This window comes from Herpailurus yagouaroundi, unplaced genomic scaffold (assembly GCF_014898765.1).
Source record: "Herpailurus yagouaroundi ecotype Mexico unplaced genomic scaffold, PumYag 67700, whole genome shotgun sequence".
Lineage (NCBI taxonomy): Eukaryota > Metazoa > Chordata > Mammalia > Carnivora > Felidae > Herpailurus > Herpailurus yagouaroundi.
The window spans coordinates 4733609-4759996 of NW_024420499.1; the positions used below are offsets into that span (position 1 = coordinate 4733609).

A 26388-nucleotide genomic window follows, 5' to 3' on the forward strand; every position below is an offset into this window, starting at 1 on the left:
TTTAATACAAGATCTCCTTGTTTGTCAGGTTCTTAGACTGCCTAGAATTTAAATTGGCAGACACTACTTTGGTATAAAATGTTTTCCATGGACGATATTAATATTTTAAAATCCTTTTTGCTCCTGCAGATTTCCAGTAGACAGGAAGTCTAGCTCTATTTACCCTTTGGCTACTAATGAATGCTATTAAATTATTATTTATCTTCTTTAGGCAGAGGCAGTACAGGTATGAGATCAGAATTGCCAAGTAAGGCAAGCATTTAACTTTAAAATTACAGAAAATGCTAATCCATTGACAGGTGGCAACTGAAGTATGGATACTAGAAAGTATTTTGGACCCGAGTCAGAGATTTGGGGTTGTATTCCACCTGTGTCACTAACTTGCTGGGTCGCCTTGACACCTGTGGGTAACTTGCTGGGTCGCCTTGAGCAAGCCACTGCCCAACTCTGGATGGCATATCCCCTCTATAGTCTCAGCTTGCACACTACACCAGCCTAGCAGCTCTGACCGAGGTCAGTCTCCAGCTGCATTTTTCATCTTTTTTATAATCCCTTAAACCCTTGCTAGGCTTTCATTGCTAGTTCTTTTCCCTAGGATTTTGCATTTAGAAATACTGAGGGCTTCCTACCTTTTGGAATTTTTCTATGCTCATGAAATTAATGAAAAGTTACTTAGAGTTACAAAAAAAAGCGCCAGAATTAAAAGTCTTGTTTGAATGACTGTTTTGGTAAAATCAGACTGTTTCTATCATGACTAATGTACCTTCACTATTTCAGTTTTGAAGTTAATACATTTGAGTCCTGGTATGGCGAGGCATGATTATCAGTTTGTCTCATTACCCATGCTAGTATTCTCTCACTTACTCATTGTTCTAATTAATCTTTCCTTTTTTTTTTTTGCCCAGAATGATTGAGCAGCAAGGCTCCATATCATGGGAGTTACATTTTAGGTTCTTGAAAATTTCATTGACTTGAAATAGTTTGAATTGCACTAAGCTAAAATTTACCTTTTGTTGGTTTTCTAGGAAATAAAGTAAACAAAATGACTTGCGTCACAGTGTTGAGAAATTAACTGTTAATTTCAGGAGGTGTCTTGTTTTAATGTAAAAGCTAGAGATAGATTTTTTTAAAACCTCTTCACTAAAGGAGATCCAGCACTATTACCTAAAAAGGCAGGCAATAACCAGTGTTGGTAGGAATATGGGGAAATGGAACCTCATACGTTGCTGTTGGCAATGTAGAATGGTACAGCTACTGTGGGAAACAGTTTGCTGGTTCCTTAAAAGTTAAACATAGAGGGGCGCCCGGATGGCTTATTCGTTAAGCACCTGACTTCGGCTCAGGTCATTTTCTCGCCGTTCATGAATTCGAGCCCCATGTCAGGCTCTGTGCTGACAGCTCAGAGCCTGGAGCCTGCTTTAGATTCTGTGTCTCCATGTCTCTCTCTCTCTCTCTCTCTCTCTCTCTCTCTGCCCCTCCCCTGCTTGTGCACATGCACCCTCTCTCTCAAAAATAAATAATCATTAAAAAGAATTAAACATAGAATTACCATATGACCCAGCAATTCCACTCTTACGTCTCTCCCCAAGAGAAATGCAAACATATGTCCACACGGAAACTCATACATGCGTGTTTACAGCAGCATTATTCATAGTAGCCAAAAAGTGGAAACAGCCCAAATGCTTCTCACCAGAGAAATGGATCACAAAATGTGATATGGCCACACAATTGAATATTATTAGGCAATTAAAGATGAAGTACTGATACAAGCTCTACAGCTTGGATGAAATGTCCAAAATATTATGCTAAAAAAACAGCCACAAAAAGCCCCACATTGTACGATTCCACTTACATGACAACTCCAGCCAGAATGGGCAAATCCATAGACAGAAAGTAGATTAATGCTTGCCAGGAGCTGGGGGCAGGGAAGAATGGAGACTGACTGCTAACAGGTATGAGGCTTCTTTTCGTGTGACAAAATGTTTTAAAATTGGATAGTGGCGATGGTTGTATAACTCTGTGAATAAAGTAAAACCCATTAAATTGTATACATTAATGGGTGAATTTTACAGTATGTGAATTATATCTCCATAAATAGTTATATATATAAAAACATTAATGACCCTATTATTATAATTATTTGAAATTATGAAAGTATATTTAAATTACACTTTTGCTAAGGGCTAGAAGGAAGGAGGAGTGGGGAGTTCATATTGAATGAATACTGTGTTTAAGTTGGCAAGATGATAAAAGTTCTAGAGATAGATGGTAGTGATGGTCGTACAACACTGTGAACGTACTTAATCACACAGAACTACATGCTTAAAAAGTTAAAACAGCCTTTTTGTTGTAATGTGTGAGATTCTTCTATGTTTTAGAACTTCTGTTCAGTATGTGTGTTTGTTAGGGGCAAGGGTGTTGGTTATACACACATATACATGTCTTTATCTTGGCTTTGGATGAGAACCTGAAAAAAATATTTTTAATTTTATCTGCCAACAGGAAAATAAAAGAGGCCAAACTCTGGAAAAGTTATGTTGTTAAATTATAAAATAGTGAAATGCTGTTCTCAGAGTATAAATTATCACAGATTTCCTGAATTTCTTGGCTAATCTTGGCTCCTTGAATGGGAAAAAACCTTTATACTTTATATAGTACATATCTTTCTATAAGCATTTTCCTTTGAATACTAGGATAGAACCATCACCAAAATGCAATGAGGGGCTCCAGAGGGGGCTCAGTTCATTGAACTGCTGACTCTTGGTTTCGGCTCAGGTCATGATCTCACGGTTCATGGGTTCGAGCCCTGCACTGGACTCCATGCTGACAGTGTGGAGCCTGCTTGGGATTCTCTCTCTCCCTCTCTCTCTACACCTCCCCTGCTCCTCTCTCTCTCTCTCTCTCTCTCTCTCTCTCTCTCTCTCTCAAAATAAATAGACATTAAAACAATACAAACATAGGGGTTATATTTTAACAATACAATAAACAAGTTTCAGAATGCAAAGGAAGGGATGGAAAAATGAAAAAAAAAAAATCCAGCAATGAGGAAGTCCCTGAAAAAGGTATTAAGTGATTTCTAAGGGCCATGGAACTTTTTTATAACCCCCATGCAGTTTGTAGGCTCTAAGTTTGAACTTCCAGGGATTAATCTGTGAGAACATTTTCTGAGTCTGGCTGCTATATAGGACATTTGGATTTGAAGACTGGAAGATCGATGGCACAAATGCCAGCAGTGCCACTAACATAAAGTATAATCAGAGGTGTGTTTGTTTTTCTTGACCAGGAGGTAGTTTCTTTTAAAAGTATAAGAAACATACAGCGTCTCCGTGTGTGTGCGCATGTCTGTGTATTTTCTGTCTTTTCTTCTGTTGCAGGGAGAATTATGGTCTTCCAACATCTTTGTCCTTTACAGTAGGGGTTTTTCTAGAATTTGGCACTGTAGTATATTACCCTTGATTACAGGATCCAATCAGAGTTGATGTACTCAGAAATCCATTGATGTGATTAATGGTCTCCTAATCATACTTTTATTTCCTAGATTAGCCCAATTTCCTGCAGTTTCACAATTTTTGAGTCATATCTTGAATTACCCTTTATAGGGGGCCTGAAAGCCCTGTATTTTTAGTCAGTAATTTGCTTGATTATTTTAATTTTCTTTGATTTCTTTTGCTTGAAGAAAATGAAATTTTGATCGTTTTTGAACTCTGAGTGCTGTTCTATGGTAACTGGCCAACCTAGTGTGAACTTTTTTTAAACTATATATATTTTTTTCCACCAGCCCTAGATCTAGAAGTCTTCCCCAAAATTTCTACTGGTCTGGTTTTTATTCTTCTCAAAAGTAAACTAAAATATTCTCAGATTCTACAAGTAACAGGAAGTGCACCAGGAAATGACTGTACAGTAAATGTAATTGACCATTCACTCTTTGCAATTGGTCATAGGATTGGCTGATAAACAGTCTATTGAATGAAAAAAAAATGACTTATAAAATCTTTGAATACATTTGAAGATCATTGGCATCTTTGGCACCTTACTGATTTTTTTGTGTGTCTCTTAACCTTTTTCAAATGATTGCATTTGAAAGTAGGAGTCTTTCATATCTAGTGGTTGCTTTAATATTTGCTTTGTTTTCAACAGTGCCCTTAAAGATAGCCGTTTTCCCCCAATGACAAGGGATGAGTTACCACGGCTGTTCTGCTCAGTGTCTCTGCTCACTAACTTTGAAGATGTCTGTGATTATTTGGACTGGGAGGTAAGACTATAGAAATTTCTTAAAGAAAAATGAAGGTAATTCCTGAGTAAATGTTAAAAATTAGGCCCAGAAAACAACTCTTTCAGCCCATTCTCTAGTGGGGTGGAGGTGGAGAGTCACATGGATAAATAAACCTCACATCTGATCAATGAGATATCAGTGAAGGAGTTGCTATTTTTTGTTTTTTTTAAGGCATGTGTTGTTTTAATCCCCAAACTGAAGTTGCTGTTTGTTTCTATCCTGTTACTGTACCACAGCGCCTCACAAAAGCTGTTAATAAGTAGTAAGAAGGACTGATTAGAATTTATTTCTCCTCTTATTTCCATTCTGATGTATTTTGGTCATAACGGCCTCCAGGCAGCTAGGTGGTCAGAGGATATATCTCAGAAGCAAGGAGCAAGACAGGATAATACAGCAGTTGGGGAAATCAGCATGTGGATACACACAGGGTGTTGGATAAGTACACTTAAATCATGTCAATTCATTCTGGGCTACCTTAATTTATGCACTTAAACACGCTGACAAATAATATTAAGGTCACATCTCGGGTATCTCTTGAGCATTGTCGTTATCGAAATAGCCTACATCGATCATATTTTTTATTGTGTAGTATGTGGGGTTGGCTTTTTAAGGAAGTTTGGAGGTTCTCACTACGATTTGTTTTGGTGGTTGGGAGGAGATAGTTGACCATATTTCCATGAAACTTCACACACAAATGTGCACACATTACTGAATGCATACTACATTCAAGGCACTGTGCTACATACACAAAAGTCCTCAGATTTGGTCCCCACCATAAAGTGTCTTATAGTCTACAAGCAGAGAAAAAGAAGTATGCACAAAGCGTAAAGAAATAAGTACTCCAAGAGTGAAACAATGGGAGTGCAGTGATACACGTAGCATCCTCTCACATAAACACTCATGAGTGACGGGACTGTATCTTTTTTTTTTTTTTTAATTTTTTTTTTAACGTTTATTTATTTTTGAGACGGAGAGAGACAGAGCGTGAACAGGGGAGGGGCAGAGAGAGAGGGAGACACAGAATCTGAAACGGTCTCCAGGCTCTGAGCTGTCAGCACAGAGCCCGACGCGGGGCTCGAACTCCTAGACCGTGAGATCATGACCTGAGCCGAAGTCGGACGCTTAACCGATGGAGCCACCCAGGCGCCCCGACGGGACTGTATCTTTACGGTAGAACACGTTTTAATTTTTCTGCCTTTTTAGAATGGCTACCTGCCATGGTAACTGAGATACTTTTCCTTGTGGACAGATCACTGTCTTGATAATTGATGGGACCTGAATTTTATTTTTGGCTTTGCCCTGATTCCTTGTGAGACTTGGGACAACTTATTCCACTGCCATTCAGTTTTCCACCTATAGAATGTGACATTTATAAAGTTCCTAATCTTCATTGGAAAAAATCTCTATGATATAAATTATTGTTGTTATACCTGAGCTGTTAAAAAGACATTCTGCAGAGAGTAGACAAAAGAGTTCCTTTTGAGTTTTGTAGTACATGGGGTTTTTTTGGAGTATTATCAGAATATGAAAGCATTTGGGGATTTTTTTTTTTTTTTTTGTAAAGGAAAAAATAAAATCAGTTGCTACTGTTGATCGGAGCCAAGTTGGATGGTGTAAAACCTTTCATAGCATTAAAATGTCCTAATTGATTGTTTTCTAGAAGTTCATCGTTCCTATTTGAATTTTTCTTAAAGAGAAGTCTACCAGTATCACGGGAGCATTCCCCAGTGTTTTAGTTTTAAATGATCCCAAATTATATCCCTCACTTATTAACAAATATTAAAATTTGGGTGGTTCTTTGAATGTTTGAAGGCTACTCCTTCCTCTTCTCTAGCTAGAATTTTATTTCTGCTTTCTGAATTGCAGAGTGCCGTCTGTGTAGGGGTAGGGGTAGAAGCGATAACGGGGGACAAGCCTGAAATCTAAGGGATGACTGAGCTACAAAACCACTCCTACTCTTATTTGCTATCACTGAGTTTGGTTGTGGTGTGTGGGGGTTTGCACATGCGCAATTGTGCATGTTTATGGCATGAATGTATATTGTATAAATATGCATGCATGTCTTTTGGAGGGAAGGAAAAATGGGAGAATCCAATAGTAGTTAAATCACTACGGGCAGGTGCACAGTGCACCACCCTCTTCTTTAGCCCATGTCAAGTATGGTCTACAGCTAAAGTTAACCTTCATACGTTGTATATTGTATATTTGTTTTATTTTAAATTGTTTTAACGTTTATTCATTTTTGAGAGACAATGTGTGAGTGGGAGAGGGGCAGAGAGAGAGAGAGGGAGACACAGACTGGGAAGCAGGCTCCAGGCTATGAGCTGTCAGCACAGAGCCCGACATGGGGCTCGAAGTCACAGACCACGAGATAATGACCTGAGCCGAAGTTGGACGCTTAACCGACTGAGCCACCCAGGCGCCCCTGTATATTGTATACTTAATGCATTCCTTAAGGCTTAAATATTGACATCTATTTACTGATAACCTTCTGGTTAAACTAATAACAACAAAAATACATGTATATTTGTACTTGTAACATGCAGGTATTTGAAAGTGAATTAGGGACTGTCAGAATGGCTATGCCTAGAGGAATAGACTGTCTTTTTTAGTTAGTTCATCATAGCTTGAAGTATTTAGCATAAGAGAAATTTGTTCCCAAAGAGTAAAGGTGAAAATTATATTTTTTCAAGTACAAGAATGTGATTTGGGCTTAAAAAAATATACCATAGTCAGTGATTAAAAATGGTATGGTATTATTATGGGGATGCTGTCATAAGGGTTATCCTTAATAATTCTGGAAAGACACTGGTTACTTGAAATACAGAATACCAAAGTAGAATTAAAAGCATTTTTTAAAAAGTATGTGTCAAGCCATTTGCACTCCTAGGTATATACCCTCCCCCCAAAAATGAAAACAGACGTTGAAACAAAAACTTGTACACAGATGTTTATAGCAGCACTATTCATAATAGCCAAAAGGTACTGACACAAGACAAATGTATATCAACATATGAATGGATAAACGAAATGCAGTATATCCATCCAATGGAATATTATTCGGCCAGAAAAAGAAATAAAGTAGTGACACATGGAGGAACCTTAGATACGTTATGTTAAGGGAAAGAAGCTAAGCACAAAGAGCCGCATGCTGTGTGGTTCCTTTTGTATGAAATACCCTGAATGGTCACCTCCATAGAGAGAGCACATTAGTGGTGGCCACGGGTTGGGGGAGGGGCTGACTGCGTTTAATGGGTACAGGGTTTCCATTCAGGGCGATGAAAAAGTTATGGAACTGGATGCTGTACAACATTGTTAATGTACTTGGTGCCACTGAATTGTACACTTAAGAAGGGTGAAAATGGTAAATTTCATATTATGTGTATTTTACCAGAATAAAAAGGCATATAAGCCTATGCACATACACATTTAAACCTGTTGTCCATAATAGTACAGTGATTCTAATTTATTGAACAAGAAAACTTTGGAAATTCCAAAATTATAAAGAAAGGCAAGCCATTTGTAATTACGCCGTTCTGAGATAACTACTGTTAACATTTTGGAATATTTCTTTAAATTATTTTTCTGTGTCTTTGTATCAATAAATGTGCATATTCATGTAATCGAGGCCATATCGAATATACAGTCATTATTAAAAAGGATTGTGGGAAAGCCTTTGTTTATGGTTTATCTTTATATATAAGTTAATTACTTGTATTGCAAATTTCCTTTACAAGGGGGTCAGTCTATATTATGAAAGCATACGTTTCACTTGGAGAAATTTCCCACTGTCAAATAGGTATCCCTTTTCTTCCAAGAATGAAATCTCGTATTCACCATAAGTATCTAAATTTAACCTGAACTGCAAAGAGCTGCAAATGTTTATGCCACAGGGGGAAACAGGAGATGATTACCGAATTTTAATAGAGAACTTTTAAGTCAAAGATCAGTAACGAGTATGTTTTATATAAGCAGAAGCCTCTAACATAGGGCTTTTCTGGTAGAAGGGCAGTTGGAGAGTTGACCCCCACCGGTGAAGCGTGTTACTGCAATCGAATTCCTAATTAAAGGGGCGCAAATGCCCAGATCAAAGCCGGAAGAGGGCTAAGTCTAGAGGTCCCAAAGCATAGAGGTGAGTAACTTCAGTAACGAGAGACACCCCTGTGGTCATGAAGACGAGGGACGTGACCGGTGGTAATAGCCACCTAATTTTCAAATGATGAGGAAACAAGTGAGCTACCACAGAGCCAGCTACTGCCCTCCTCTTTTTCTTCATCCGTGGTTTTTAACTGAGCCTGTTTGGGACCTCTGTTTTGGTTACATGTCTCTAGTTTTATAATGGAAGTTAATAAGAAGGTGGGATTTACATCAATCGGACGTGGTTTTAGAGGCTAGAATGCTTCTCTTTGATACTGTGAGGGACATTTGATAAATGGTTTCACAAGTAGATGTAATTAACTTCGAGTCAGTGTTGAATTGACAGAATGATCGGTGATGCTTCCATGTTATATATCCTCAAATAATAATCATAACATGTAAAATGAGTGTCTGTAGGTGGCCTGTCAAGGAATCTGTGTAGGGGCGCCTGGGTGGCGCAGTCGGTTAAGCGTCCGACTTCAGCCAGGTCACGATCTCGCGGTCCGGGAGTTCGAGCCCCGCGTCGGGCTCTGGGCCGATGGCTCGGAGCCCGGAGCCTGTTTCCGATTCTGTGTCTCCCTCTCTCTCTGCCCCTCCCCGTTCATGCTCTGTCTCTCTCTGTCCCAAAAATAAATAAAAAAAAAAAAGTTGAAAAAAAAAATTAAAAAAAAAAAAAAAGGAATCTGTGTAGTGATTTAAAAACCAACAAAACCATCCTCAAAGACCATAAAGACAAATTGGAACTCTGGCCCCACCCTTCTGAGAAATGCTCGTTCTTGTCCCCATTGTGGTGTACTTATTGCCCTGGTAGGTATGTATGAGAAGGATGAAGAGTAAATGATATGGGGGGAAATTCATTAACTGATAAATTGAAATATCTATCTGTGAGGCGAAAATGGCTGTTAAATGAGGAAAATTGCTCCCCTAGGGTGAAATCTGAAGTGATCTGCCTGGTGTTTGAACACAAAAACTTATTACCATTGTTCTGTGTTCTTCAGTTGACAGGATTCTCTTAATTCTGAATGACAGGATGATGGGCAGACATGGTACTTCAGAAAGAAAGAAACGCTCAGGCAGTATGTTGGAGTCCTTGAAAATAATATACAGGCTAGAACATGTATAGTTATACCATTTGGGAGCCATGTTTGTTTTTCAAGATCTGAAAGGATATCAAACCAATGACATTACAACAGCTGCAGTCTGACCTAAGGGGTGACTCTAAGTGTGTCATTTTCAAGATGATATAAATGAGTAAGCTTTTTTGCTTGTAGGAGAACTTGTATAGCCGGTATATAACCAGTGATCTTCCAGGAGCTCATGTAGCAGTTTGCTGACAAAAGACAAAGTATTTTCTAGATTATAGTCAAGCATCCTTTATTTCTGTGCTTCCATTTTGAAGGCATGAGGAAGAATTCTAAAGTAGACCGTTAGGTCATATTTCAATAGATTAGTAACGTTTTCACAAACCATAAGGCGCTTTTTGTTATATCTAGCTCCCTGGATCACTGATACCTCAGCTCTGTATACCGCTGTCACTTGGATTGTGGACTGTTCCTTTTTAGCACCCAGCACTTACATGAAATCAACCCGTGCTGTGTGGGGCTGGCCAGCATGATTCTAGTCTGATACCAAAAACCTATCCCCAGAGTACAGAGCTAGACCCCAAGCCCCTAGTCTCGCTCTGTCCCTAAAGTACCAAAACATCTGTCATTGTGGGTGAGCTTGTTAGAGTCCTGGTACTCAGAGTGAGACTCCCGGTACTCAGAGTGGTGTACTTCACTTTAAAAAGCACACCTTCTGAGCGATCACAGCTCCATTTCTGACGTGTTTGCAGTTCATAACATCGTGCTTTTGTAATCACCTTCACAGGCGTAAACAGATGAGTAAATTGGCTATCGTCATTATCTCTCATATATTTTAGAAGGTCACGATCTCCTTCTCACCCTCCCTTCCCCCCCCTTAAAGGTTTATATTTTTCTAGCTCCTCTCAATGTACTGCTGAAAACAGAGTTCCCATTCAGACACAGATGTTTCGCATGACTCACGTTGAAATGAAACGGCTTCTCGTTGGATATGTTCTCTTTACCTCCCCCTCATTATTTTTCCCTAACTGTGATATAACCATGCTTTGCTTATATATATATATATATATATATATATATATATATATATATATATGCTTTGTGTTTCTCAGGGACATTGAGATTTTTGTATAAGATGTGCCACTATTGTTACAGTAATTTAGTCTTTGTCCTGATGCTGTACTTGAAACATTATTTTCAAGTGCCGTGGAACATTGGGAAGGGAATGCTTCAAGCTTCCTGGCCATCTAGTAAAGCATTTGCTGTGAATCAGCACTTCTGTGTATTAGAAGTCTAGTGGGGAAGCAAGCCAAACAAAGTAAAGTAACTTCTAGAAGGTGATTTGATGCATGGAAATTTCCTGTAGCTATTGGTACCGTTGGTGAAATGGGCGTGCACAGTGTGGTCTGTCGTCAGGCCTCCTCCACTTGCTTCCTGCTTTTCTCCCAGCGTGTTGGTTGGGGGGGGGGGTCATTTTCCTGCTTCTTCCCCCAAAGCCACAGACCCTTCCAGCCTTTTCCCTCCTAGTAGTTGCATTATAGTCTGCTCCTCCCTGGATCTCTGTTTCCTCACCAGGATGCTAGAAAAGTTGGACTAAATAATACCTAAGGTCTCTCCGGAGGCTGACCTCCGTTTGATGCTGTGACCACCCCCCTTTTCAAAATGGCTTCTGTTTGATTTTACTACCAGAGAATGAATCACCACTAGCCCTTTAGAAGTCATAACAGAGCCCTACCTTTTAAAATGGGAGGGTGGCAACAAAGGTGAACAACAGTCCAGTTTTTGAAGCTGTACATTCTAGATTTCCTTTCCACCAAAGATTTCTCTTTCAGAAGCATACTATTCTAAACAGCTAATGCTACATTTTATTACTGCATCATCCCCTGTTTTAAGTCAACATTACATTTATAAATCTAAGTGAGGTAAATATATTAGGGAGTGACTGTTCGCTTGACAAAGATATTTTGCTTTGCAGAAGGACTCACTATAGAGTTTCTTTAAGGCCTTCCTGGTGACTTCAAGATTAATCCATCTACATAAATTCAACACATATGTAACCTTTTAGGAACAAATCTCTTGTGTAGCCTGAGTAAAACTGTATCGAGTCCCATACTCCATGTACAGTTCTAACCTGTATAAGATTTTTCTGTCTCCTATCAGGCAAACAACACTATTTCATATTAAGTCCTTTGCCAAGAGGTGTTTTTCTTCCACAGCCTTTGAAAAGCACACTGATTCACATGTCTGGATTTTAAGAAAATTTCTTGACTTGAGTTCTCTTTGCCTGTAAATTCACTCCCTTCCTCATCCCCTTAAAAATGGCAGGAATGCATTTTTCTAACTTTTGATGAAAAGCAGGCTTTTTATTTAAAGGTCACCTGTGTTGCCTGAACTTTCCTTGGAAAGCTTCAGGATGTTCAATTTTTAAGGAATGCTCATTATAATTAATCATTACAGAGAATTGGTTTTTTTTTTCCTTGTACACTGAGCTGTCACTGCATGTCTGCAAAACCTTAAGAACAGTTTCTTTCATTGCACATGATCTATAAACATGTTTGGCTTCACAGCTCTTCAAAGCACCTCCTCATTAGCCATGCTTTATTTAAAATCTTAGCTAATTCTTTAAAAGTTCATGGGGGTGATTATTAGCTAGCTCAGGTATTTTAGAGCTGTGTGTCTGTTATTAGTTAAAATAAATGTTATCAGATTTTTCAGTGGCTTTTGTGAAATAAATTGGCAGGCTTGCATTCCTGATAGACAAGATGTCCGAGGCTCCTACAGGAATCAAAATTGGCACTAATTGGTCCTTTGGTAAGCTCTGCGAAAGCCAAGAATCAGTCCATGGAGACTGAACTAATTTCTAAATCTACAGGTGACTAATTTGCAGGGATTTTAGAAACGAGCAGTACATATGCATTTTGGTCAAGGAGACCTTTGTGGTTGCTTTCACAAAATAACAGTAAAAAAAATAACTTCAGGTGAGGTTGACGACAAAGCAGAGTTTTCAGGGTAGAATATATTAAAAGGTTACTTGTGCCCGAATGATAGCTTTGCAATCGCTTATCCTTTTTGACCAACTTTTCTAGTATTTCTTCCATTTCTAAAAGCATCTCACTTAAAGGAGATTTGAAAACAAGGGCAGCTATAGACATGGGTCAACTGATGGATTAAAAATGGTCTAACAGGCTAGTATACATATCCAATGGAATATCACTCAGCAATCAAAAAGAATGAAATCTTGCCATTTGCAAGTACGTGGATGGAACTAGAGGGTATTATGCTAAGCGAACTTAGAGAAAGACAAATATCATATGATTTCACTCATATGAGGACTTTAAGACACAGAACAGAAGAACATATGGGAAGGGAAGCAAAAATAATATAAAAACAGGGAGGGGGACAAAACATAAGAGACAAATACAGGGTTGCTGGAGGGGTTGTGGGAGGGGGGATGGGCTAAACGGGTAAGGGGCACTAAAGAATCTACTCCTGAAATCATTGTTGCACCATATGCTAACTAACTTGGATGTAAATTAAAAAATATAAAAAATGAAATAAAAAACAGCCTAACAGGTTAGTCCATGATGTTGTCTTAGTTGGTTCAGAACATTATTATTCTTTCTTTCTTTTTTAAAATTCTTTTGATGTTTATTTCTGAGAGAGACACACAGAGAGAGAGAGAGAGAGGGGGGGGGGGAGCAGGGGAGGGGCAGAGAGAGAGGGAGACACAGAATCTGAAGCAGGCTCCTGGCTCCCAGGTGTCAGCACAGAGCCCAACGCGGGGCTCGAACTCACAAACCGTGAGATCATGACCTGAGCTGAAGTCGGATGCTTAACTGACTGAGGCACCCAGGCACCCCAGGACATTATTTTTCAAGTCACTAAGGCAAGAGTTGTTCCTACGTGGTCCTAGGATTGCAGAACATGTTTATTTTCTCTTTTGTACCTTTCTAAAGAGATTTCCCCCCCTCCCCGGTAATATGTGTGTACTCTTTTTATAAACAGGAAAAACAAATCCATGTTTATGATTGTTGAGGTTTACAGAAGTAAAACTGAGTTAAAAAAAATGATTTGCAACAATGCTATTTTTAAGATGTATGATTTGGCCAGACTCTGAAGTGTTAATTGCTAACAATTTTTAAGCGTTCATTATTAATCAGATGGGCACCTTCCAAATTTCAGACGTACTTCTGAAATTGGTGGGTGGATTGAAGTAGTGCAGATTCACAACTCTGAGGATTTGATGCACAGATCTGGATAATATGTCATCTACTTTTTTTGTTGTTTTTAGGATCAGGATTGAGGAAAGTGATTCATTAGGATTTGTACAAATCATGATCAGCCTTTATGATTAAAATCTTAATTTTTCCTGCCCCAGTGAGAATTATTCAAGATGATACACATAAAGTAGGACCAAGAATAATGGAATATTTTCCTTTTTTACGGTGAATTTGTTTTCACTGGGAGAAGGAAGAGTCACTGTCTTCAGAAGGCTGAGCTGGAGGCGTCCAGAAGCCTCTGTAGGGCTATGAGGGAAAGAGTGGAATGTGTGGCATTGTGGTTTTGGGGCTTTTAGGAGAAATACCGCATATGGCTTTTTTTCTCCCAAGAATATAAGAAACTCGAGACTCTGGGTCAGACCCATGGGCTGTCCAATGCAGTGCTTGTTTCTGTCCGTGGTACCATGGGCTGTTTTGTGAAAGAGCATGTGTGTCTCCTATGATGCCAGCCTCTAAAGGTTAGAGGGTGTGCCAAATATCCTGAGCTTCTCTCATTAGGAACAGAGTCCTTTTATTCAGTTCAATGGAACTGGCATATTGAGCCTGGCAGGTCAGTCTTATGTGAATGACCAGTGACTGGCTGTTTTGTTAATTGCAAAGCATATTTTGCCAAATGATATCAGGAACAAAGATATGGTCAAAGCACTTTCAATTCCTTGACTTCCTGAATATCTATCTATATATCTATGCACACACACACATACATGCGCACACACGCACACACACATATATATACCCACATGTTATGTATATATGTATATATACATATATACATACCCACATATACATATATATTTTTAAATATATACACATAAATATATAAATATGTATTTTTTTTTTTTAATTCAAGTGAATGCACTGAAAATCAGTGGACTAAGTTAGGGCCATAGCGTTACAAGGAAACCCAACATTTGGTCACTAACACCCAACATTTGGGGCTAACTGTGGCATTTGCTAAGGCAGGATGAACCTGAGGAGGTGATTGGTTTTATTGGCCAGGATGTGTTCAGGGGCAGATGTAGCTTTGAGGGTCAGGACTGCGGAGGTAATTGTGGATCCAAATGATCCCCGGCTTGCATGGAGCCTACCTGATTTAGCCAGAGCACGTTTTATGCTCACTGATGCTTTTAGCCAGATGACTCCTTCTTATGGTTTAACATATCCAGATTGTTGGCTTGCTGATCAGCCTTGCGAGTACAAGTGAGGCCCTTTGGTAGTGCTGCTGGTGGATTACACTTGCCTTACAGACAGACTAAGGTGTATCGAACTTTGTGCAGTTGTGAGGAGCAAAATATGGACATGTGTCATAATAGGGTAGGAGGGGGCCCTTTTTAAATGCTCCTGTGTTGAGAGTCGCTGCATTAGAGGATAATAGTTTTAAGTGAAGCCACATTTCTAACAAGGGACCAGATAACAAGGATAAATGAAAGCTGCAGACAGTCTAGAAGCTTCATTTTAGCCATTATTTATAATCTCTTCTCCTATGAAACCTTTGCTACATAGCAAAATTGATTAATTTGCATGTATCTCTCTCTCTGGGCCCACATGCTCTCTGACAGAGGAGTGAACAAATAGCGGCATGGACAAGGGAGGAAGGAGGACGGGGCCAGGTGAATAATCAGCTCTAGACTAATCAAGATACATTTTAGGGTCTCAACATTAATCTTGATATTTAATCTTTCTGGGCAATGTTAAAAACGAAAGATTGTATAATGGCATTAATAAAAATCACTCGCTATGGAACGGTTCCGAACAAATAGGACTTTCTTTTTAGCATGCAATAGGAGTCTGTTGAACTGGCCTTAATGTTCCTCTCGGCACACACAGATATGGCTCTGTTTAATTCCATATCCTCTTATCTATAAGTCCTACATTTCATTTACTACCATTCGAATTGATTTATAGCTTTGCTTAGCAAAAGTACAGTCTTGATTAAAAGGACATTATCACAGCTGATGGACCTTGAAAGCATTTTTTTTCTCAAACCTTCTAATAACATTTGACTCCCATAAGGCTCGATTTGCAAGTCCCCAGTTTTTGTGCACCTGGCTGTACTTCGGGCAGTGGCAGTTGGGTGTATGTTAGGGGCACTAGGGGTGACATAAGGTTTCCCCGGTGCTACCTCCTTATTCATCCCTGAAACGGAAGGTTAACTACAACGCTGAGGTAGAGTTTTAGTTTGGTGTAGGGAATCTCAGTACCCTGGTGAGCTGATCTCTTCTCTAGCTGATCATTGCCACTATAGCCTTTGTCTCTGGGGATGCAGCTAGGCCGAAGGATTCTCCAGTTTAACAGAGGATTCGATTATCATACGAATATCATGTTTGATTATTACGATATGAGGGTTGCATTTTGGAGTCGTAGCTGGTGACACATTCCTCCCTCAAAACAATACGGGATTAGTTTTCACGCTCATTGCAGTCGAAAGGAATTAATTTGCAAAGCCACTGATTTCCATGGGTTGGCCACATTCGGTCATTCTCCACAGCAGGCCATATTCCACTCCCCGGTTTTGATTGCGCAGTATGACTCTTTGGTGGCGTCTGTGGTTCTGGGAGCAAAGGAAAATGCTGTTGCTCAACAGGTGACAAAAAGCTATTATGCTTTGATTCTGGTCAGAACATTATTGCCATTCTCCTGGATTCCAACGGTTGAAGAAATGAGTCACTGTGGTTTTGGATTTCTGTCACTCTGGAGTATTTTTTTTTTTTAACCTATGAAATAAGTTACTTCTCACAAAAGGTTCACTTTAAAATCACCATACTTACATTTCAATTTACAGATACTTTCAACTGTTCAGAATCCTAGGAACACAGAAAAGAACTAAAAATTGTAAATGTGGTACTAATTCTAGATGGGAGAAGTTTGATTATTTTTTTGGTCACATTAAGTTCAATGGTGGGCCCTTCTGAAAATACAGAAGTAAACGAGTCGTTTTTATCTTGGTCAGCATGTCTTTCCAATTCAGTCTTAACCTCTGTCACCTCTTTCTTTCTACTTACATAGTCATATATATATATAAATATGTAAATATATATCTGTAAATGTATCTACACACACACATATATAAGCTTTAGTGAGATACCGTTCATACACCATGCAGCTGGTCGTAATCACCTTTAATTGTTAAATTACTAGGCTTAAAACTCTCTGAAATTTTTGTTAAAAAACACAATGCACTCCTGTGAAGAAAGGATTTAAGTGTCTAAATCACCTCCAATTTGCCTAAATCACTTTTTTTTTTCAATACCCAGCCACAATCTGTCAGAGCTAAACCGATTATTAGAGGCTTTGTAGTTAACCTAGAATAAAAATCACCTGCAGAGTTGTTCTTTTTCCAAACTATACTTGCTGAAGCATGAAACCTTCTGAGATTCTGATAAACTTCACGGCTCCCATTCCCCCCGCCCCATACCAGTTAAATACCCCTGATTTTGTGTAACACTCTCATCTCACAAATAGCGAAACCTTCTTCTTCCTCTCACAGTTTTGGTTAGACACCTTAATAAACACCAAAATTCTTTCCCATTTTAACATGACAGATTTTTGATAAATTGAGTCAAAGATTCGCTGCAGTGAAGGACGGGAGCACAAACTATTTCTGCTGTATATTTTTAAAAACAAGTTACGACGGAGCCGATCTTGTTGAAGGAAAGAGACTTCAAAGTCACAGATCAGAAAGTCCGTATACAGAAACTGTTGCAAATTTGTCATTGTGTCAGTACCGTGTCAGACACTGGGGAGATTAGTAGATGTCCTTTATCCTGGAAATGCCTGATAGCTAAGCCTCATATTTCTTCTCAGCTGTCCACAGTCATTTCCCACAGGTTATGGGAGGCCTTACTGTGTTAGTTTCTAAACAGCTGCCCTGAGTGCATTTTCAGCAGAAGGAGATTCATAAGAACACTGATATTAAATAGAAGAAATCGCCACACAGATAGCCTTTCATAAAACAAACTTCTCAGAAGATCTGGCAGACTGTAATGTATGGATGTGTGAAGAGGCCCCGGGGAAAGGACAAAATGGATTTTTTTCAGAGGACTTCTGCTTCCCTGAGAAACTGGGAAACTTCAGGCTAAGGGCAGAACAAGCAAAGGAGGCTTTCGGGGACTCCTGCTCTTCTTCTAGACCTCAACATGCATGTAGATGGAAAGAGTCCAGGTCTATGACTTCACTCACCTGCTCTGAAAAGAATCCTCTTTACTGGATAAAAATGTTTTCCTGGTCTTACATCCTCCCTCCAGTCCTTCGGGTGACCTTACACTCCCCTGGGGGACCGTTGATCTAAAGTGACTGCAGGCGTGCCTGGGTGGCGCAGTCGGTTAAGCGTCCGACTTCAGCCAGGTCACGATCTCGCGGTCCGCGTCGGGCTCTGGGCTGATGGCTCGGAGCCTGGAGCCTGTTTCCGATTCTGTGTCTCCCTCTCTCTCTCTGCCCCTCCCCCGTTCATGCTCTGTCTCTCTCTGTCCCAAAAATAAATAAACGTTGAAAAAAAAAATTAAAAAAAAAAAATAAAGTGACTGTAGGTTTGGGAGAATGGACTGGAGTTGTTATACTTTTGAAATTTCATTTTTACTCTCAGCATTTACAAAGAAGAAACTCCCGTGATCCTCAGTTCTGTATACCAGTCTGCAGGATATGAGGGGGAAAGACAGATTCCTTCTGACGAGATGCTAATCAGAGAAAAAGTATATTACTTTCTTAAAACATTAGCCAGAAATTGCCCACACTCAGAGAACCCCCTCTTCTTAAGGCATCGCCAAAAGTCTTCATGCTTCACATAGAGTTATAGTGGTCTCTGTGTTAATAGATAAGAAACTGCAAAAATGCCCTGCCCCAAAGCGATTTGAAATCCCTATCACTCGTAAATTTAGCAGTAGCGTGTAAGGGTAATGATGTAGACAGACAGTGAGGGTTTGCCACAGGCCCACCGTAAGCCATGACATATATCTTAGAGATATCATATGGAATGGGGTGATGATGTCGGATCTGGTGGTGGTTGGCTTTTTTCACTGTCCCCTGGGTTTGCTCATCTACATACAACTCAAGGTTTTAAAGAGACTCAACAGTTTGGGAAGGGAGTCAGCAACCCCACGAGTTTCAGAACTGAATCTGAAGTGGCGACTGTACCTGAAAAGAGGATGTGTATCTGCTGTCTCTTGGGAGTCAGCTTCCTTGGTCTAGTTCCTTACTGTCATGAGCCACAGTTTGGGAGCAGGGGCAGGATTCTTGCCATCTGCTGTCTCATTCTACCTACAAGCCCCAGAATGGGTGTTCCGGTTCCAAACAGAGTAGCATAGCCCAACACATGTTGGGCACACGTAAATTAATGTTTTCTGTCTCTGTGGCCATCATAACGGCCCTCACACCCAAAGTCAGGGCTTTGGAAAGAGAAAAATGATAGGCCCTTTTAAAAACAAGGGGAAAGGAACATTGCATTCTCTTGAGAGTTAAATTATAACTTTTTCTTTCTGTTTCGATGAAGAAGACTGTACTAATAAAACTGCCAATTTCTTTCAGGTGGGTGTACATGGCATTAGAATAGAATTCATCAATGAAAAAGGATCAAAACGCACCGCCACCTACCTACCGGAGGTTGCAAAGGAGCAAGGTCATTGTTGTACTTTATTTCGTATGATCTGGTGAAGAATTTGAACACATATACAAATTGCAATGCGATATCTGACCTTGCAGTTATGTCTGATAATTGATCAGTGTCAAATCATAAGAAGTGATTCTTCCATCACTGCCACTGCAATGTCTGTATGAAATTGGTGAATTCCTCACACAGGAGTCGAGTCCCTGCACTAAAGTTTGATAGCAAAAACACACAACAGTGTACTTTCCCAAAAGCAAAGATTTGTAAACTTTGGGTTTTATTCTTAGGCGATGGCTTGCTACGAATTTGAAGTGCCATATTCCCATATTCCATTGTGCTGTATAGCCTTTTGGCACAAACAAGCCTTTTGTTTGACAGTCAGCCAGCCACTCAGTTCATTGTCAGTATCAAATGTTTCATTTTTAGGTGGTTGCCTGTTACTCATTTGCTAGTATTAGCATTGTAGGTTTCCCATTAAGATCTGGAGCACTGAGATTAAATGAATTATTAGTGTCTGATATGCCTGCTCTGCGCTTCCTAATCAAAAGTTTGTTTTTGCAGATGTAGCACAAACCTTTATGAACCACCACTGTAACACAAAATAAGTCTTCACTCTGTAGTATCTGGTCCTTTGTAGCCACTACTGAATTCCAATCTCATGTTAGTTGAAATGAATATTTCTTTATCTTATGGAGCTTATCTTTCTCATCAGAAAGCATCTGTCATTTGGTTTTCTCACGTTTGTTTCATATAAATGTGAGATACATCACAGTAAAGTCTAATATCATTAGATTCCCCCCCCCTTTGCCCCCCCATCCCCCAGACAGGAGAGTTAGATTTGAAGACAGCTATCTGAAGATTTATTTGGGTTGCTGTCGAAAATGTCTTAATCCTGTAGTTGTGTTGGCTTCGTAAAGCTTACAGAAGAGAGAGGGCCTCGGATATTAGTATACCATCCCATGTCAGAACCAATAAAAATGCCTCTGAATACTTCACACAAATAACACTTGACTGACCACAGAAGATACCATTAAGAACAATAATTACCATGAGTTAGTGTGGGAGTCTGAATTACTGCTGACTTGGCAGAATGACATTTAGGCCTTTCCCTCCCTTTTAGAGGTGTCACTGTCAGAGGGGAGTACGGTGTCTGTGGTTTGCTACCTAGACATGACTGAGCAGTTACGGCCAGCCTCTTAGATTTCTGGTCTTTGTGGTTGAGATTAAAAAAAAACAAACAAACTAATGTTGTTGGCCATCATGGGTAGCTAGGAATTTAAGGTGTGTGATGGTACATGTGCTTCCGTACAGGAGGAGACCGTAGCCCTTCTGTGTGATTGTTTTTAGGACCAAAGGACATGATGGCATTTGGTGACACTGATAGCTGCCGTCTACAAAGTCGTTTTGTATTTAACCGAAAGTGCTTGTTGCATGTGTTTGACTGGTATTTTATCTGGTCTGCTCTCCACAGGATGGGACCATATTCAGACCATAGACTCCTTGCTGAGGAAAGGAGGCTACAAAGCACCGATTACTAATGAATTCAGGAAAACCATAAAACTGACCAGGTACAGAAGGCATTTTCTAGCACAAGGCTAACCAGGACATTTTGATGCGTATGTCTATAATCCTTTGATTTCTCTGGTCTCTCTTACTTCTCTTTTCTGAAACAGAATGGAAATGAATGGCAGGGCCGGACTGAGGGTGGATACGGTGAACTCTGGTGGGCAGTAGGGCCTGTATGATGTACGAACCCATCCTTCCCATCTCTAGCTCTCTGCGATTACTCTGGCTTTACGTGAGCAAGCCCTCTGAGCCTTTTTCAACTACACTATAGATGAAAGTCACCTGAATTAGCGATTGGCTAGCTTTTGAATGGCTTAGCAGAAGCCCCGGATTCTGCTAAGCAGTCCTCAAATTTGAATTTAACCTTAGGATGTGGGCAGCGATAGAAGTCTACCGTGAAAGCTTACTAGAAATCACAGTTGAGCTAGACTTACAAATGCCAAATACATTTCTACGTGGGATTATAGGGATACTTTTTTTTTTTTTTTAAATACCCAACATTTTCGGAAAATGGATTGCTGTTTCCATTTGTTTCAATTCTGTAAAACCACACTGAATGCCTGTAGTCTAAAAACGGACTTTTCTCAGCTCTGAGGAGTTACAGATTTGAAAATGCCTTCCTCTCTGCCTTCCCCGGGTTCAGCCTAGGAGAATAGAAGGGCATGCACAAGAATAATTATTAATATAAGGCAGAATGTGATGGGTGGTATGAGATCATACAATAGGGAAAGAGGAATATTCCAGGAGGGATATAGTTTTGAGGCTGGGCTTGAAGAATGGGTAGACTCTTTGAGGGATGGGGGGAGGGATTAATTTAGTGAGTCGAGGCAAGTTCTGAGGAATGTTCAACAGTAAGATGCGGCTGGTCTTTCAAATAGATCTGTAAGGAGGTGGTCATTAGAGCAAAACACGGCCGAGAAGGTGGGTTGGGTCATGTGACGGAGGGTCTTGAGTTCCAGATGAAGAAATTGAGACCTGATTCTACAGGCAGTTAGTAGCCATTGAAGGGTTTTAAGCACGTGGATTTGCGAAGGTGTAAGACTGGAATAGGCCACAGGAAAATTAGGAGGCGTTACTGCTACCCAAGAAGCTGTGGGAGCAATCCAAAGGAGGTGAAATGGGAGCGTTACTAAGAGCTGTGGCGGGAGGATGAGAAGAAAGGAGGAAACAGGTGAGAAAACACCGTGCAAGAAATGACAGGACTTAGTAACTATCATTCAGAAGTAAGGAACAGGAACAAGTCAAGGCTTTATGTAGAAAAGAAGGACCGAGGCAATCCCTTTGCCCCAGGGAGGGACCACAGGAGGAGAGCCCCGTTTTGGCACTGATTCTGGAGTTGAAGCGCCTCCTGGGGTGTCTGTGTAGAAACGTCCGGTATGTCACCGAAAATGTACACGTGCAGAAGTCATGGCCAGCGATGGTGACTTGGGATCATCTGTCAAGAGGTCATGGTTGAAGTTGTAAAGGTAGGGCTCATGGAGGGGGCACAGAGCATGGGGTCAAAAGAGCCGAAGGCAGAAACACAGCAAAGTCCGACAAGGCAGGAAGGAGCAGGAGGGATAGAGAGATAAGGAGTAGTCTGCGAGACAGGGGGCTGGGGCGGCGGAGAACCAGGCAAGTGCGTTATCGTAGAACCCGTGACACGGGAGAGCTTCAGAAAGGGAGCGGTGGGTGGTATCATACTGGAGAGGTCAAGCAGGAGCAGTTCAAACAAGGAGGGGTAGAGTAGAAAAGAGCGCTGGACTCAGACTTTGGATTCCTGGGTTCTGACCTCAGCCTTGCTACTTAGTTGTGTGACATTGGGCGAGTCACTTGCTTGTCTCTGGACCTCTGTTTTTCCTGTTGTGTAAGGTTATCTCTGAGGTCCATCCCAGCTCTGAGTTCAGTATGTCATCTGTTTCTTGATGTTAACTTTGTCTCTTCCCTGACTTTTTCAGGTACCGTAGTGAAAAGATGACCCTGAGCTATGCTGAATACCTTGCTCACCGCCAGCATCATCATTTCCAAAATGGCATTGGGCATCCCCTTCCGCCATACAACCATTATTCCTGACACTGAGCCGCACAACCAGTCACTGGGCCTCTCTGCAGACCTCTTCCCAGGAGACCCTACCCCTTCTTGGTCTAGCTATCTCTTTTACTGTACCATTTTATGATGATAGTTTCCGTTGCCATGATGAAGCTTGGACATTGTCTGTTAAGATCATCATGGTAACGGGTAGGAAAATGGCATTTGTTAAGAAGATTCTGTTTTATTATTTTAGGTCATTGATTTTTTTTTTTTTTTGCAGCATATATAACTTCTGGGGTTTTCTTTCCTCGCAATATTGCGTAGGATTTTGCTTTGCTCTCTCAATCAGGTTTCTGTCTTTCTGTCCTTCTTGCCTTCCTCCCTGTCGTCTCTCCTTCCTCCCTTCTGTCTTCTCTTCCCTCCTTCTTTCAACTGTGGATGGAAGAAATTGTGCAGTTTTTAAGGATTTTATTTAGGTTTTTCTTTAGTTTTCTTCAGTGAGATAGATAATTTTTGATAGCTGAGTTTGGGAGCAATTCATATCAAATTCAGGTATTTGTATAGGACTCTGGAATTTGCCTAAAATTCATTTTGCTATGAGAGCTTAGTGTGTGGATCTTCACTCCTTAGGTGTGTGTTTTTCCCATGGTTGAAATATATGAACTTTAGTTCTAGTATAGAACATTTGAAAGTCCATGATAGGGCTTGTCACAGAGAGTGAGAAACCATTTATGCCTATTTTGCTGGTTATCATAGAAGAGATGGCCTCATCACTTTATAAAATCAACTTACAAACAAAACTACAACACTGTTTTAAGAAAGTGCAAGCTGCCTTTCAAATATGCTACAGAAATCATTTTGAAGAGCAACAAATATCAGGAAGAGAGCAGATACAGAATTTAGTGCCTTTGAGAAGAATTTACTTAAATGGAAAGGAGAGAAGTTGGGGTGGGGGGGAAGGCAATTTAGAGAAATATTCTTATAAAATTTTATTGTTTCTGTATGTGAAACAGCAGATGAGACAAATTCCTTACTCTTAAGTATTTTTTTAAGGTGGAAAAAAATTTATTTTGAGCAATTAACCAAAAAGAGACATGTGTCTATGATATATTAATTTAAATTCGTTAGCTTTAGGTTTCAAGAAGTCATGATTGGCCAGAGGCAATTCTAGCTACTATTTAAAGAAAATAGTAAAGAGAATCTAGTGAAACAAAAGTTCATATATTGCCATGATTTCAGATTATGTTTGTCCTGGGGACAATACTGGAGTCTTTCTGCACTACATACTTCTGATAGAAACACCTTGACTGTGTTGGTAAGATGTTATGTCACACCTATAAAAATGGCATTTAGAGATGATATAGTCGTCAGAGCCCAGCCCGTTGGCCAGGCTGGTCTTCTTCCCCTGGTGCATACAAAGAGAACTTCCTACCATCAGTAGGAAGTCCGTGTGGACATCCCCAGGAAAAATGACAGATGATTCTGGAGAAAGATTACCTTCACTTTACTATAATAACTGTGTGTGTGTGTGTGTGTGTGTGTGTGTGTGTGTGTGCGCGCGTGCCCACGCATGTGTGTGGGTGGGTGTGTAATTTTTTTTTTCAAACAGGAAACTATATGTCAAATGAGGAAAAGAAGTATGGTGCAGAATATATAGTCCAAAACTACGAGATGTCACTGGATATCAAAATGGCAGAGCTTAGGTGACAAGCGACAGACTGCTAGTTCAGAAATCAAAAACCCTTTTCTAGCTTGCAAGGGAACTGCCTGAATCCCTTCTGCTTGCCGCTGTGGCAAAGCACACCGCTTTAGTTTTTGATGAGCATTCTTAGAAGTTGGTTGGTATTCCTTCATCCACAGCCCCCATTATTGGAATAACCATTTTCAGTTGTGATGCCTTAACTAGGAAGCCAATTGTTAGCCTGAAATGCAATCTCGGTAGCCGGTTTCACTGAGCATCGAGATTAGTCAGAGAAAGCTAGCTGTTGGTCTTTTGAAAGGGATTTCGAATCCTTTCGTTTCTACTTGGGAGCATTTTGGAGCAGATTAGTCTTTCAGTGTAAAACCAAGTGGCAACCTAATAGAGACTTATTTCTTGCCCTTATAGGGAAACTGAGCACAAGCTGAATGCTATTGTCTGCTGCAAAAAAAAAAAAAAAAAAGGGGGGGGGGGGAAAAAAAAACAACCAAACTGAAAAGACAGAATAGACCAATATTGACCCATCCTATCCATCATCTCATCAATTCAGCAGGCTCCTCGTCCTGGGTGAGCTCATGGTTAGAAGTTGTTGTGTTGTTTTTTTTTTAAGAAAAGATCTATGACATACATATGTGTGTGTGTATATACATATACTTACACATACATACACACATATGTGTGTTTATGTATTTAACGGTGCTAATCAATCTTGAGCAGGTCACGTGACTGGTCATGCGGACTCTAAAATCATATCAGATTTTTTAAAATTCTTGATATATGCAGATGTTATACAGATTTTTCTTAAACCAGTGTAATAATGTTATACTGAAGAAATAACCATCCTGCAGGCTTCAGAGGACAAGGTCAGCAATATTTCCCACCATGGCTTGGGGGAAAAGGATAGTTTTGTCTCCTTTTGTTTTCAAATTAATGCACAGTGCATTTTTGTCTCTAGCTGTTGACTAAAAAGACTTTGTAGCTTTGTGAAGGGTGTTATACAAACTGTAATGGTGTGCTTCAAACAAACAAACGCTAGACCCTTTCACCTCTGTCGTATACTACAAAGCTGTCAAATTTGTGGTTTGAATTCACTTCGAACATGTTGAAATATGTAGCATGTGTCTTTAACTCAGACGAAGATTCTGATTGCACAGGTTGTTTTAGCCAGTTGTGGTTTATTTGTTCAGAAACACAAATGTGAATTGCACTCTTATCACCAGAATATTGTATAAGTCAGCGATCTTTAAACAGCTCGGAAGTAATACTTGAACTTCATTTGAGTAGCACAAAGTTTACACTGCCCCCCCTTTTAAATGTTAATTAGCTCCATTTCTGTTTTTTGTTTTTAAATGCAACTGGGTATTTTTCCTCTTGGAAAACAGTAACGCGTTTTACTTTTTGGTATGTAGCAAAAGGCTTCCGTTTCTGGAAGGTTTTCTTGTTCTTAAACAAGGTTAGCCAGGTACCAGATTCTAAGAGAACAATTGTGCCCCCTCCCCCCCATTAAGTGGCCTTCTGACTGCACGAGAATGTGCTACTACCTACCCGCTTCAGTCTCCCCTGCCGCAAGAGGTCGGTGTATTTGATGGAGGAAGTGCAAGGCTCGCTCTTCCCCCCCCCACAACCCCCCCGCCAACCCCCTGTAAAGCAGTTGTAAGATTTTCAGCGCAGCACACACAGTCCCACCGCCCAGCACACCGGAAGTTTGTATACTGGCCTCTTTTCATGTCTTCAAATGTGCA

At 40.1% G+C, this 26388-nt stretch overlaps 1 protein-coding gene across 2 annotated transcripts in view; it reads left to right on the forward strand.

Annotated features, from left to right (window-relative positions):
• The window catches only part of AMMECR1 (AMMECR nuclear protein 1), a 110379-nt gene extending 85234 nt beyond the window's left edge, over positions 1-25145 (forward strand). For both annotated transcript variants that reach the window (XM_040468505.1, XM_040468506.1), the window contains 4 exons: positions 4138-4252; positions 19293-19383; positions 20843-20939; positions 22875-25145. In XM_040468505.1, coding sequence (XP_040324439.1) covers positions 4138-4252; positions 19293-19383; positions 20843-20939; positions 22875-22989 — 418 coding nt within the window. In that variant the 3' untranslated portion in view covers positions 22990-25145. The remainder of the gene's footprint in view (positions 1-4137; positions 4253-19292; positions 19384-20842; positions 20940-22874) is intronic.
• The last annotated feature ends 1243 nt before the right edge of the window (positions 25146-26388 follow it).